The sequence below is a fragment of the Crotalus tigris genome, unplaced genomic scaffold (genome assembly GCF_016545835.1).
Source record: "Crotalus tigris isolate CLP2741 ecotype Arizona unplaced genomic scaffold, ASM1654583v1 scf7180000024304.1987388, whole genome shotgun sequence".
Lineage (NCBI taxonomy): Eukaryota > Metazoa > Chordata > Lepidosauria > Squamata > Viperidae > Crotalus > Crotalus tigris.
Window position 1 is genome coordinate 1,766,690 of NW_024100476.1, and position 15,157 is coordinate 1,781,846.

The 15,157-nt window shown below is 40.2% G+C and overlaps 1 protein-coding gene across 1 annotated transcript in view; it reads left to right on the forward strand.

Moving 5' to 3' along the window:
* CTNNA3 (catenin alpha 3) overlaps window positions 1-15,157 on the forward strand; it is a 516,687-nt gene that overhangs the window by 414,346 nt on the left and 87,184 nt on the right. Inside the window, exon 8 of the mRNA XM_039324638.1 lies at window positions 14,841-14,921. Within this exon, the coding sequence (XP_039180572.1) occupies window positions 14,841-14,921 (81 nt within the window). The remainder of the gene's footprint in view (window positions 1-14,840; window positions 14,922-15,157) is intronic.

Here is a 15,157-nt window from a genome sequence, read left to right on the forward strand (position 1 = left end):
AAAGACTGCCAGGCGATCTGGGTCCCCATCAAATGTAAGCGTTATAGGGGGAGGGTTCCACACCATATTCTGAGGCCATGGAGGTGGCACCTGTCCCCCATACCGACCAGCCGCCGGGGATGGTCTAGGGCGAGTCCCTGCTCCTCCCCCCGTGGGACCTGCACCCATGTCATCTGGGTCTGCCGGCCTGCTCCCTAGTCCCCTCACCCCCATTCCATAACGTGTATGCTCCGGTCCCACCTGCCTTGTGGTAGGTTCCCGCAGCGTGAACTGGTCGTCCGGGTGCAGGTTAAGTTCTGTGCTGGACAACCGGACTTGAGAGGTGTAGGGTCGGCTCTCCTTGCCAGGGCTATGTATAGTAGGGGGGTATATACGTTCCCCAAACTGGTCTCTAAGGACATCCAGCGTGTACTGCCCCGGGGCTGTGGAGCAGCTCCATTCCTCCTCATGATTACCGGCGTTCCCTCCAACCGGTAAAGCTTGGCGCCAACCGCCGTCCACGACCATCCTCGGGGAGCCCCAGCGGTGGGCTAAACCACCATTCGCCCCCCGTATCCACTGGACGTTGCTGTCGGGTGTTTGGAGCCTCAACTACGGGGGCACATATTTTCTCCTTCCGTCGAACCACCGTTGGCTCCTCCCCCGTGTCGTTCACCGCCAGGCCCTCCAGCTGTTCACCGGACTCCTCTGAGTCTTCGGCCATGACAGGGTCCTCTCCCTGCGTTCCCTCTGCCATAGCCCCTTGTTCCTGGCGAGTACCAGGCGTTAGAATAATTAAGGTAACTAGGATGAGGGCTGACTTAATGTAAGCTCGTCCTAACTATAGGCAACTGATCCCAAGGATTAGGAACGATGCAGGATTCAACAGAGTTTCAGACTTTATTATGTTGCTCAGTTGAAGAGAAAGTCAGCCCTGGGAAACCTCCCACTCCGGCGTATTAAATAAGCCCCGCCACCACACCCATAGTGTACGCCCCAATTACCAGTCATCACTCCACCCTCGCCACACCCTCATGTCTGTCAGACCCAGCATCCCCGTTAATTCAATTCAAGCGGTGAAGCAGTTAATTCAGCTCAATCCTCTTTAGACGCGCGTTGCATGTAGAATATTGTTAACTGGGCGTCGGCAGCCTATCACAGTTGTTCCTCTAACGCACGGCAGCCCAAATCCGTCTTTAGACGCGCGCCGCAGGCGAGACGTCATCAGCTGAGCGTCGGCATCTCTAGCGCCGCCCATCTGCCTCGCCGCATCGCCGAGCCTTCTCCGCAGCGTCACCGCCTGCTTAGTCAAGGTTCTTTTACACTGGGTCTGACAAGAAGCACCAGGATCAGTGCCCAGCTAAAGCTGGAGCCTGGCACTGATTCTGGCGCTTCCGTTGAGCCCTGACAGCCCCGAAGAAGTGCTGATCCTGGTGTTTCCGTTGAGCCCTGACAGCCCTGCAGCTCCAGCCGTCTCTCGCTCAGGCTTGTTCGGTGCTGCCACCGGTTCAGCTCATTCCCCTCCTGCACTACCACTTTTCTGGGATGGTCGTGTACCACCTGCCAGGTGCCAATGTACCACAGGTGGTACTCGTACCACAGGTGGTACCCGTACCACTTGCTCTACAGGCTATTCTGGACAACCTTTTCTGAAGCCACTGTTAGTCCTGGTCAGTTGAAGAGGTGCCAAAATGGCGAGAGTGGGGTAGAGATAGAGTAACCCATCACCATCTGTAGACAGACAAACTGCAATTGAATACTGACCTTGGTTGCTGTAACTTTTCCTTTTCATTGGGCCAGGTCTACGCTGAAGGTTATGACCAATAGACTGAGAGCTGCTTTGTGAAAGAATTACCTAATTTGCTGCAGCAACTTCTGCTACTTGTTTTGATGTTGAAGAACGAGTCACTGCATTATCTTTAACTAGGATAATTAATTCAAAATACAGGACAATAATATTTATGTCTGTATTGTCCAGCAGTTTGGTCTGAAGTTCTAATTGTGCATACTGAGAAGGTTAGGGAGATTTGGACATGTAGGGAACAATGATTAGTCCTTGTACCAAAGATATGGGCTTGTAATGGTATTTGAGAAAGACTTTGCAAGAGAGAGCAAAGAGAAGCTATTCAAGTCAACCTCCCCCATAATAGTCTCCCGGAAGCATTTCCAATTAGCAATGAAACCATTTGGAAATTAATCATGAGCCAGGCACCTTTTGCTTGAACTCATAAATATTTACAAATACCCATACTTGCTATCACATTTAAACAGTGCTGAACAATAATGACAACAATGCTGTTTGAAAATACTCTTTGTTCTTGACTCTGCTATTATGAGATGCCTACACTGAATAATCTGTCTGGCTATCAGTTATTGTCCAATAGAATTTAAAGTGCTGGAGTTGACCTTCAATGACTGAAATGGCGTAGAGCAGGGGTCTTCAAACTTGGCCCTTTTATGACTTGTAGACTTCAACTCCCAGAATTTCTCAGCCAGCGTGCCTGGCTGAAGAATTCTGGGAGTTGAGGTCCACAAGTCATAAAAGGGCCAAGTCATAAAAGGGCCAAGATAAGCATAGGGTCTGCTTATCTATAGAGTAGCCTCTTCTACTATGAACCACCCAGATCTATCTATCTATCTATCTATCTATCTATCTATCTATCTATCTATCTATCTATCTATCTATCTATCTATCTATCTACCTACCTACCTACCTACCTACCTACCTACCTACCTACCTATGTATCTTAGCTTCCTGATCCAAAGCATCCATAATCCTGTGCATTCAGAACTGACATGAAATTCAGCAGCAGGCCTATTTCCTTAATAGTTCCAACCAGATAATTTTACAGATATGACTTTTTCTTCACCTTTCTTGGCTTATACTGTTTCAATTGTTCTTGGACTTTTGGATTCTAGAAATAGAACCAGGCAAGGACTCAAGCAATTATGACACACCTTAGTTTCACCATATAATATTATCTCAACAAGAGCTACACTTGCCAGTTGGCTTCTGGGTGTGTGTCATCACTTTTAAAGCTCTTCATGGCTAAGAACCTAGTAAATTGTGGGACTCATTCCTAGTGGAACCTGCCCATCCAGTAAGATATGACAGAACAACTTCCCCTGGGAATGTCATCTTTAGGAATGATAAATCCAGTAGAGAAGTTGGCATGCTGATTTTTTTCCCAAGTACTGGATATTCCCAGTTGCACATATTTAATGTTGGTACATGTTATATTTTACTCTGCATTTTATATTTTAACCCAATTTACATAACATCAGTAGCTTGCTTAGAATCATTCATGACTGATTCATATTCCATGAAAGTTGTACGTTTTTTAAAAACACTAAATCAACACAGTTCTGAAGTCTTCCTTAAAATAGGTATGGAGTGACTTGAGCATCCATTTATATTTTTGTCTTTACATGTCTTTAAATATTATAGTAAGATCCCAATAGCAGTTTGAGACCTGCATGGGTAATTTTAGTTGATATGGGCGCCAAAGTTTTTAGAAAGATAAATGTAAGATTTTTCTTTCATATATTCTTTTAGCAACTTTTGAAGTACTGAATGGTGTGATATTGCAATGCAAGAAAATGAACTTCAATACATCAAAGATAGACACTTTGGATTATAATTCCCACAAGCTACAAATCAAGTCAGCATTCAAATGACAATGGGAGCTAGTGTCCAAAACCTCTATTGGTATCAGATTGTCTGCTCCAACTACATAGAATATAAGTTAAGAACCACTGCAGATATTGCTGTTGCAAGTTCACTGAAGTCTATGGAGATTCTCAATCACTGAAGAAGTTTCTTGGATGAGAAGTGAAACTTTTTCAAAGAAAGTTTTCAAAGTCCAGTTGCCTTTTGCGAAAAACACCTTTGGGAAGTACATAAAAGGTTTTAACAAATACACTTAAAATATAAAGGATGAATTTGGCAATTATATTTTTGCAAGCAAATATCAACATAGCTATTCATGAGTGAGTTGTGAATAGTTACACTTTCTAGAGTACGTGTTTTCAACAGCCTATTGGTTTGGAGTAATGTGCAAGGCTATCTTAACAAAAGTTACAAAATCTTCTTAGATGCATCTTCTTCAAATTGGAATCAACATGTTTTGCTTATGTATTTTTTTCAAAAGAAGTACACCTGCGTGCTAAATGTTTTCTGTATAAATGGAATAGGTTTGAGATCCTCAAATTTCTTTCTGTCTATAACAGGATGTGATGGATAGCTTTTAGTTATTGTTCCTTCTTAAATGAGTAACAGGGTGTGGAATTTACTCAGTGCTGTCCTGTATCAATGATCTTGTGGCTCTTTACTCGTGCTTTTATTTTTAAAGATTTCAGAATTAAATTAAATGCCTCTAGAGTAAAACCTTTTCATTTTTATTTTTTATTACCTTTCCCTATGGTAAGTTTTTTTAAATTTATTATTGGTATTGATTAATGCAGACTGCAAAACGTTTCCCAGTGGGGACAGTGGCTTTCGCAGTAAAATTGTATTTAGGAAATGATAGTCTTCATGAAAAGCTCCTTAAGATGTTCAGTGCCCCTATCTTTACCTGCTCTTCCTTGGGATGAAATGAATAAAAGGCAATGGGGCCAATTGGCCAGATCTTTAGAAGTTGAAGGGCAACACGGAGTCAGCACCAGATGAGTTGTGAGGGGCACAAAGAGATGATAGATGCCAGTCCTATAAGGTAGACCAGGAAATTAACCCTACAAGAATCTTGAGCTACATTTTATTGAGATAGTAGTAACGAGTCTTGGATGTCTGGAAGTTTGCAACCCAGTTCTTGCAACTGGTAGATAATTTTAGTGGCTTCTCTTCAACTGTATGATTTTATGTTTGGGTCTGGAAAAGTTTTCTCTTATTTTCCATGTAGTTTAACATGATATGAAGTCTCCTGGAGTTCATAAATGGATGGGTGCATAGATGTTAAACCCTGATATGTTGGAGATACAATTGTACGGACATCTACATGGTAGTATATTTTTTCCTCAATGACATAATCTAAATCAGGGGTGTCAAACTTGCAATGTCACGTGACGTGTCGTGACGTATCGTGAGTTTTTTGCCATTGCTGGCAATGGGGTGGGCCCGGTTTCGCTATGATGCATCTGGCTTGCAGGCCAGCAGTTTGACACTCCTTATCTAAATAGTATCAAGCATATTCAAATCTATTCACAACTTCCAAGTTTCAAGAAAGACTTATTTTTGTATTGGAGGAAGAATGATTGTTTCAAGTCTGTTTAGATTTGCAGTTTGTACACACTGACTGTTATTGCTCTGAGTAATGACAGCTATTAAAAAAAATCAACAAGTGAAAACATCTGTTGCAAATGCAAGGCAGTAATACAGATCTGTGCTCATATCTTCAGCCAGATTGCAGGCTCTGTCTCCCAACTCTTCCAGAAGCATAATCATTGTTTTATATTACATCTTGCGCATGTATGGATAAAAAAATAACCATAATACTTTTTTTGTAGATTTAATTTCTCCCTATGATTTTGTAGCCAATATAATAATTGAGGTATCTGGCTTTATACTGCAACAAAAAGTCGTAAGAACATAAGGATAATAATGCTTTATTAAAATAAGGTCCATCTTAATCCATTTTTTTTGTTTCTCATAATATTCAAAGATGGGATGCTTTCAAAGGGGAGATGGGCATATACTGTAATTAGGGGCATCCTCCAAAAAATCAATTCCTTTTTTTCAAGGATGGAGTTTTGACTGTTAAGCATATAATTAATAGATACAAAATAAGATGTGGAATGAATGTTCACAAAAGTTCAGGCAATCTTGGACTCAGGAGACTAATAATTAAATCTCTCTTGAGGCTTGAAACTGAGGCTAAACATAATGCAAGATGTATGTGGGTTGTCCCCTTACATTTCTGAGATGGTCTAATTTTACTCTGAAGAGGGGAAGCTTAAAGAGTACTGAAACAGTAGTGAAACATTGCAGATTATGTAATGGCTAACAGCTGGTACCCAGAAAGTCTTATAAAAAAGTCCCTCGTAGTCAGTTCTCAAACAATGGCAGTGTCTGAGTTCAGCTTTTGACCTTGGTTTTAACTTGAATTCCTGTTCATTCAATACAATTCTACCCATGGGGCCTTCTTTACATTTTCATATCCTGATGTTCACCTGAAATCTGTGGGTGAACTCTTGGCCTACGCTTTGTTTCCAGCTGTGCTGTTGTGTTTGCTGCTTTGTAATCCTTGACTTTCTTAGAGGTTGGTATGTCTTGCTGTCTTAATATTCCTGAGGAAAGACAAACAATGATGCGTTCTGACTGTCTGTTCTGTTGCCATCTACAAAGGAGCGAAGCATCACCTTTTTCCTCTTGCAGAGATGGAAGGCAGAGGTCTGTGAGATGGAATTATTTCAATCCTCTGCACGTTGCTTTTTAAGAGCAGAAAAGCGATGAGGAATGATAAACTGAGAATGCAATCTTGCATACAGTTCTTCAGGGTATGTTTCTTAGAGAAATTAATTCCACCTAAGAAATTATGTTAAAAAGATGTCTATGGAGATTCTCAGTCATCCAGGCCATAGTGAAAAAGCATCTTTGGGACAGTTATGTTAAAAGACTTTTTAAATGCATAGGCTTCCTTTCCCTAATCTGAAGTGGGCAAGGCTGGAAGCTAATGGTTAAAAACTTTCAGTAGTAGCCATTTTCAGTACCCTGATTTTAATGCAACTTAGGTTCTATCTCTCTTTGGTAATAATAATAATAATAATAATAATAATAATAATAATAATAATAATAATAATAATAATAAAGTTGGAAGGGACCTTGAAGGTCATTGAGTCCAACCCTCTGCTCAGGCAGGAAACCCTAAACCAGTGATGGCGAAACTTTTAGAGACTGAGTGCCCAAACTGCAACCCAAAACCCACTTATGCATCGTCTACTGTTGGGTGGGTGTGGCCCATTGGGTGGGCATGGCCCATTGGCTCAGTGTGGCCCATTGGGTGGGTGTGGCTGCGGTGGTAATGGCAGACTGGGTGGGACTAAAAAGTTCAATCAATCAATTTCAACTTTGCAAGATCTTTTTTTCCCTGTGAGAAGTTGAAATTGACTGATTGATTGAACCTTTTTTTTTTTTGCATACGGCGGCGGAGGCCTAAAATGAAAAGTTTTTATAAAACCCAGCTGAAGGCCTAGGACTGGGGCGACGGTGCGCGTGCCCACACAGAGGGTTCTGAGTGCCGCCTCTGGCACCCGTGCCATTGGTTTGCCACCACTTCCCTACACCATTTCTTAAAAATTTCCAGGGTTGGAACATTCACCACTTCTGGAGGCAGGTTGTTCCACTGGTTAATTGTTCTAATTGTCAGGAAGTTTCTCCTTAGTTCTGGGCTGTTTCTCTCCTTGATTAGTTTCCACCCATTGCTTCTCGTCCTGCCTTCAAGTGCCTTGGAAAATAGCTTGATTCCCTCTTCTTTATGGCAGCCCCTGAGATATTGGAATACTGCTATCATGTCCCTCCTCGTCCTTCTCTTCGTTAAACTAGACATACCCAATTCCAGCAACCATTCCTTATATGTTTTAGCCTCCAGTCCCCTAATTATTTTTGTTGCTCTTCTCTGTACTCTTTCTAGAGTCTCAACATCATTTTTAACATTGTGGTGACCCAAACTGAATACTGTATTCCAAGTGTGGCCTTACCAAGGCATTGTAAAGTGGTATTAATACTTCACGTGATCTTGATTCTATCCCTGTGTTAATGCAGCCCAGCACTGTGTTTTTCAGATTAGCTTTGCTAATATTAGAATGCATGCTTATGTGCATTTATTTATAGCTTTATTGTTCTTCGGAGGTAATGAAGGAGCAGATTGAATCAAAGACGATAGGATAATATTTTGATTACAATATTTAAAGAATATATGACAAAGCTGGTTTGGCATTGCCTCTTTTGGCAGGCCATACAAAAATAAAAAACAGTTGTAAAAGAAATTGCCAGATACTGTTTTCATACTTTTCAGCACATCCACATGAATACCATTAGTGGGAACCTTTTATGTGAGTTGTTTTAAATTAGCATTGAATCTGGCTGTGGAATTTTGGGTATGAATACCAGTGATATACGTGCAGTCCTCGAGTTACGACTGAAACAGAACCTGTAATGGGGGGTGGTTTATGGTTGTATATTGTTTTATTTGTTTATTTTTATAAGCCGCCTGGAGTCATTGAGACTGAGTGGGTGGCTATATAAACAAATAAAGAAAGAAAGAAACTTACCCATTAAGACTGAAAGTTGGAACAAATGTTAAATGAACTGCTTTAACTAACAACAAGCCTTCCCTGCTTTCCCCAGTTCATTTGTTAAATGAATGTGTGGCTTAAGTGGAGCGTGGGGTGCCTCCGGGGTAGGGGAGATCCTGGGAGGTCCAGTGCAGAGATATGGTGACCTGTCTTGCGCCTTCCACCCCCTGAGATACCTCATGTTCTGCTTCCTGCTCCTTGGGGTCTCCTCCCCACCTCCGTCACCATTTATCTTTTACTGTAGACCAGGGATCTTCAAAACTTGGCAGCTTTAAGACTTGTGGACTTCAACTCCCAGAATTCCTCAGCCAGCATAGCTGGCTGAGGAATTCTGGGAGTTGAAGTCCACAAGTCTTAAAGCTGTCAAGTTTGGAGACCCCTGCTGTAGACTATCTTCTGGAAACTCGATCTGTCAGTGTCCCTGGACTCCATGTCTGCAGCCCAGAAGCCATTTTCAGAGTGGCCCTAATGAATTGTGGGTCCTTCAAAATGGAGCTTCCTTGCAGAAAGGAAGGAAGAATGCAGCCTAGGGAAAAGATGATTGTTCTTCTGCCTCCCACCGGCTCCCAAGTGTGTTCTGCCACACAGCTGACTGTTTTGCCAGCGAGAAACAATGGGAAGGACACGTTGGGCATGTTATGTTTCTAGTTCGGTGAGGCATTGACGAGGCGAATGGTGTAAACAGCAACTCTTTATTCAGTTCACAATGGAAGCAGCACGAGCTGCTGCTTAACCTCTACTGATACAGATCACCGCTAGGTGGCAGCCAATAGGATTACAGCATTCTTTCCCGCTTAAACACAAGCTAATTAGTCGGTAGGCAATCAGTCTGGAGTTTTTGAATGGACGCAGCCATTTGAGAGTTTCCAACAGTTTCCAAGTAATTCAAAGTAATTCACAACAATACATAACCTTTCCTGGTTCTGCTGCTTGCCTTCCTCTTGCTGAGGTGCCCCCGCCTTTCTGGGGCAAAACAAGGGCCCAGTTTCTTAAATATGAGCTGCCAAAAAAGCCAATTCAGTGCTGGGCTGCATTAACAGAGGGATAGCATCAAGATCACGTGAAGTATTAATACCACTTTACAATGCCTTAGTAAGGCCACACTTGGAATACTGCATCCAGTATTGGTCACCATGATGTAAAAAAGATGCTGAGACTCTAGAAAGAGTACAGAGAAGAGCAACAAAGATGATTAGGGGACTGGAGGCTAAAACATATAAGGAATGATTGCTGGAATTGGGTATGTTTAGTTTAACGAAGAGAAGGACCAGGGGGGACATGATAGCAGTGTTCCAATATCTCGGAGGCTGCCCCAAAGAAGAGGGAGTCAAGCTATTTTCCAAAGCGCCTGAAGGCAGGACAAGAAGCAATGGATGGAAACTCATCAAGGAGAGAAGCAACCTAGAACTAAGGAGAAACTCCCTGACAGTTAGAACAATTAACCAGTGGAACAACCTGCCTCCAGAAGCGGTGAATGCTCCAACCCTGGAAATTTTTAAGAAGAGACTGGACAGCCATTTGTCTGAAAAGGTATGGGGGGGGGGGTTGGACTAGATAACCTCCAAAATCTCTTCCAACCATATTGTCAGTTATTATTGTTATTTTCTGTCTTCTAAGTTATAACTGGGGAAAGTGTCTGTATCTCCCTTGAGTATTCTTTGCACATTTTGGACTTTGTATCATGATTCTTAGGAATTTATTTGTTGCTTGAAACATTTGAATCATCTTTGAAAGACATTAAATGACAAATTCATGTAATAATTGAAATAATTTTCTCACCCCACCACTCACTTCAGAAATTTAGTGATGGTGGGAGAAATACAGAATGCCCTGTGATAAATAATTTCTCTGTCTTTCTGAAGCCAATAAATCCATGTTTAATGTTCTGAAGCATTTCAAAAATTGTTCAAAATTCTCAGTGTCAACATTGGGACAAAAATATATTTATGTGTCAATTAAAGTTGAGCAGTTGAAAGCAACTAATTATAATTATTGTTTCTGTGGAAAGAAGATTGCCATTTTTGCAATGTCTGTACTATTTATTATGAAAACCTCAGTGAAACATAATTATTTAAACGAATATCTCTAGACTAGAAGGGTCTTTTGTGTGTTATTTTGGCTTTCTTAATGATTTTGACTCGCCATTTAATGTATATGTTTCTTTAATGTAGAAAAGAAAGAAAAATGAGGTCCCACTTCTCAAAACACGCATTTATCTTTCATGGTGTTTTAGAAATGTTTAAGCAAAGCTAGTTGTCTCATTAGGGACTCATTTTGGCTGCCAAGAGCAAGTGGTAAAGGGATAAAGCAGAAGAAGCCAGCCTGAAAATGCAAAGCATTAGTACAAGGCTGTCTAGACACCATTTTTTGTTTTCTAGTTTCATTTTCATACTTCTTATTTCTACTGTACTAAAGAACAAAAATTAAGAATGTATGATAGATTTGGAGATTCTTATTAATATTATTGGGTAGCTCCAGAACTCCTACTCACAATAAATTAATTTATTAATTCGTAAATGACTGACCAACCACACTCAGTGTGTAACCCTCAATGTAATTACATCTACATGGAGGGAAGTATGTAGTGGGGTATCCAAAGATATTGTTTTAAGGCTAATACTCTTCAACATCTTCATAATTGATCTAGAGGAGGGGATAGAAGAGGAACTCATCAAATTTGCAGATGACAGAAAGCTGGGGTGAATAGACAAAACTTTAGAAGATAGGATCTAGATCCAGAAGGATTTTGACAGACTTGAACAGTGGGCCCAATCCAACAAAATGCAATTCAGTGATGAAAAGGTAAGATTTTACATGTGGGCAAGAAAAACCAAATGCCCAGTTATAAAATAGGTGCCACCTGGCTTAACAACAGTAACTGTGAAGGGGAACTAGGAGTCCTAGTGGATAATCACTTAAATATGAGCCAGCAGTGTGCTGTGGCTATCAAAAAAGCCAATACAGTCCTAAGCTGCATTAACAGGGAAATAGTATCAGATCATGTGAAATGTTAGTACTGCTATATACCGCTTTAAGACCACATTTGGAATACTGCATCCAGTTTTGGTCATCTTGATACAAAATATATGTTGAAATTCCAGAAAGAATTCAAAGAGCAGCAAAGATGATTAGGGGGCTGGAGGCTAAAACATATGATGAACGGTTGCAGGAGCTAGGCATGTCTAGTCTAATGAAGAGAAGGACTAGGGGTGATATGATAGCAGTCTTCCAATATTTGAGGAATTATCATAGAGAAGAGGGGGGTCAATCTATTCTCCAAAGCACCTGAGAGCAGAACAAGAAGTGTCAGACTTATCAAAGGGAGGTCCAGAACTGAGAAAAAATTCCTGACAGAACAATTAACCAGTAGAAGGACTTGTCTTAGAAATTGTGGGTGTTCCATCACTGGAGGTTTTTAAGAAGAGATTGGACAGCCATTTGTATGAAATGTTGTAGGGTCAACTGCTCGAGCAGTGGGTTGGAATAGAAGACCCCTAAGGTCTGACATGGTTATCACATGAAATGTCATTAACACTAAGAGAATAAGTTAATTGTGCAAAGTGCTGATTCACTGAACTTTGGGCAGTAAATGCTATCATTTTTGGCATACAACTTTCTCAAAAGATTATTTTAAGTTAAACTGGCTCCTTGGATAGGCTTAAAAAAAGCAAAATATGTGCTTTTTATAATTTTAGCAAGAATTTTATATTTAAAAATAGGTTTAGAAGTGATTTCCTCTTTCCAGGTCAACCGGGAATGTATTGGATTAGTTGGAGGAAATGGCTAAGAAAATCGCTTACTCTATACAATATACTCTACCTTTGCTAATTCCATCCTTATTTGAAAGAGGTGGCAGCGCTGAAAGAGAGATAAAGGACAGGTTGATGCTGTAATAAAAACTCAAAAGAACTATTGCTTATTTCTGAGAATGAAGAGGGAAAGAATATCCTAGAGCAGGGGTCTCCAAACTCGGCAACTTGAAGACTTGTGGACTTCAACTCCCAGAATTCCTCAGCCAGCATAGAGGCAAACCTTAGGACCAGTGAAGAAAACCTCTCCTTTTTTTATTATCCTGAAGTGTTAGTAATTGCCAACGTTGTTGCTAAGAAAAAGGAATGTTGTCAGTCAGGAAGAGAAAGCAATACAGCTAGTCCTCAACTTATCGATTTTTTGTGCCATTCAAAATCATGACTGTGCTGGGCCATGGGACTTACAATCTGTGCCCAAAGTTACAGCCACTGTAGCACACTGAAGGTCACAGGAATAAAATTCAGGTGCTTGACAACCATCACCATGGCTTATCACCATAATTCCGGGCTCAATTCTGGCGGTACGTTGAAGACTATCTGCATTAAAAGAGCATGGCGCTACAGATCCAGCTGTTTTTGAAGAGGCTGTGTGGAAATTGAATTGAATTGAATTAATTGACTATTAATTGCTAAAGTATGGAAGAAATTGGAGCCTCAGATGTGAGTGCAGCATTAGGTTGCAGGTAAAATGCATAGAGCACATAGGAATATTTGTCAGTTGATTTACAGCATTTTTGATGGTTTTGACTTGTTTGAAAAGCCAATATTAATGCCCATAGCATCTTCAGAAACCATTGGCTAGTTGTGATTTTATGAAGAACGTGGATTTGAAAGACATTGCGCTAATCCTAGTAAAATTCCAGGACTCATTACATTTTTGAAATGGCAGTTCTTACTGAATATCTGAGGAAAATTAAATTTTAAGGCCAGCCAATGAAGATTTCAGATCTCAGTGAACAGTCTGAATGAACAAGAGTGGTTAGCCACAGGATTTGACAGCTTATGTCATTGTTCTTTATCAGTTCCTTTTCTTTTTCACGACAAGTGAATTTTTCCTTTGACTGTACTGTTCTCTTTATTCAGCACCATTTCTCCTCATCTTTTGTGTGTGTCTATGTGTGCCTGCCTTAGGGGAAGCATATGATTACACTGATCCTTTAATGCTGCTTTCCTTAAATTGATGCCCTCCAGAACCCATAATTTTCACCGAACATGTCCTTTGGAAAGTTAAAATGTTACATATTTGAAGAGCACCTGATTGAGGAAAGCTGGCTTAAAGGATTCTCCATGCAGTCCTTCCTTTAGACCCTCAGATAAGGCGAAGTGCCATTGCTTCCATATTGCTTTCATTATGGGTATTTTCACACTATTAACTGCTAATGTGCTCAAGCCGACTTCATATGCTGACACATCTTGGAAATTTACTAGACCGTGTAATCGGGTACAGAAGTGTAAACCATAAAAGAGCTAGATAAAATTTAATTTCATTAAATAATAAAGGATGAATTTCCTCTATAAATTCAAATAGTTAAGACCAAACAGTTTTAAACATAATTCTTTTGGTTAAGTTAAATTGAGCCAATACCTTTTTGTTCAGTCTAGCATCTAAGCAAGGCTTTTCTGGTGATCCTTTCAGGGGTGTCTTCCACTGCTTGACTGTCCCAGCATCACTGAAGCACTTTGAGCTGGTCCTTATTTACTGTAGATCTGTTGTCCAGTTTGCTGTTCCTCTTAAACTTTTTTCAGCAAAATCACTTCATAGAGATGTACTATTATACTTGGGCTATCCTGCAGTATTGAGTTTGTGTATGTGGTGTGTGTGTGTGTGTTCTGCTGTTTGGCAGACATCCCAAACAATGAGTTTGTAAAAGTTCAGCAACACAATTTCTGCTTATGATTATATTTAAGCTGCTCCATTTATAATACTTAAATGAAACCTTATTTTGTGTTCTCATTCTTCAGGTCTTTCATTCATATTCATTATTTCATCATATTGAAGTCCTCATTGTAATCTAGATTCTGTGAAAGCCTAGATTTATCATTCTCTTCTCTTCTCCTTCTCTTCTCTTCTCTTCTCTTCTCTTCTCTTCTCTTCTCTTCTCTTCTCTTCTCTTCTCTTCTCTTCTCTTCTCTTCTCTTCTCTTCTCTTCTCCTCTCCTCTCTCTCTCTCTCTCTCTCTCTCTCTTTCTCTCTCTCCATAAAAGATTGCAACATAGTCTTCATATCTGTGATTAAAATAATAAAAGCGAAGTTCTAAGTGCTTAACTAGTCAAAATTGTGAGGGTCAAAAAGTATTTTGTTACTTCCTGAGATCCAAGTTACATGAGCATCCATCTCAACATGTATTGTTTGTGTGGAAAATGTTCAATATGTGATAAATGCATGGGAAAAAGATGGAGAAATAAATAAATGTGACAATACTGTAAATGTAGTTCTATGGCTGCATAATGCTTGTACATGGAACATTGTGTATGACATGAAAGCTAGCTACAAATTAATATGCTTTATATATTACTCTACATATTACTCCCTGCCTCTTTTAATGTAGAGAATAGCTCACAGGGCCAAATAAACCTTTTTTTGGGTGGTGGAGTAAGGATGATTTAATCAGACACTTTTGAAATCAGAAACATAATCAGGCTGTTCAAACTATTCTAAAATATAATTAACATTCTAGCTTTAAAAGAGTTCAGGGGTGGTAAGAAATGTGTTAAATATCCAATTTTATTTGTGTTCCAAATGAGCTTTACTTCTTTCTTCCAGGCTGACAAGAAGGAAAGAGGGAATGCTTTGAACACAGCAATAGATAATATGTGCAAGAAAACAAGAGATCTCCGCAGACAGGTAATCTCCCCAGGGACAAAGCATGTTAGATTTATGCAATTAGGTAGAATTAATTCCACGGACGAGAGTATTAAACAATTACTCACAGTATTGGAAAAGAGTAGTGATAGTTAGGCAAAAGAGCTTCAAATTTAGATATCATTTCTGCAGATTGACTTCGTCAGGTGGACTAAGAACAAAGGGCAATCCCCAGGTATTAATTATTAACTTGGGTTTTTCGTTCTATGAAATTGGAA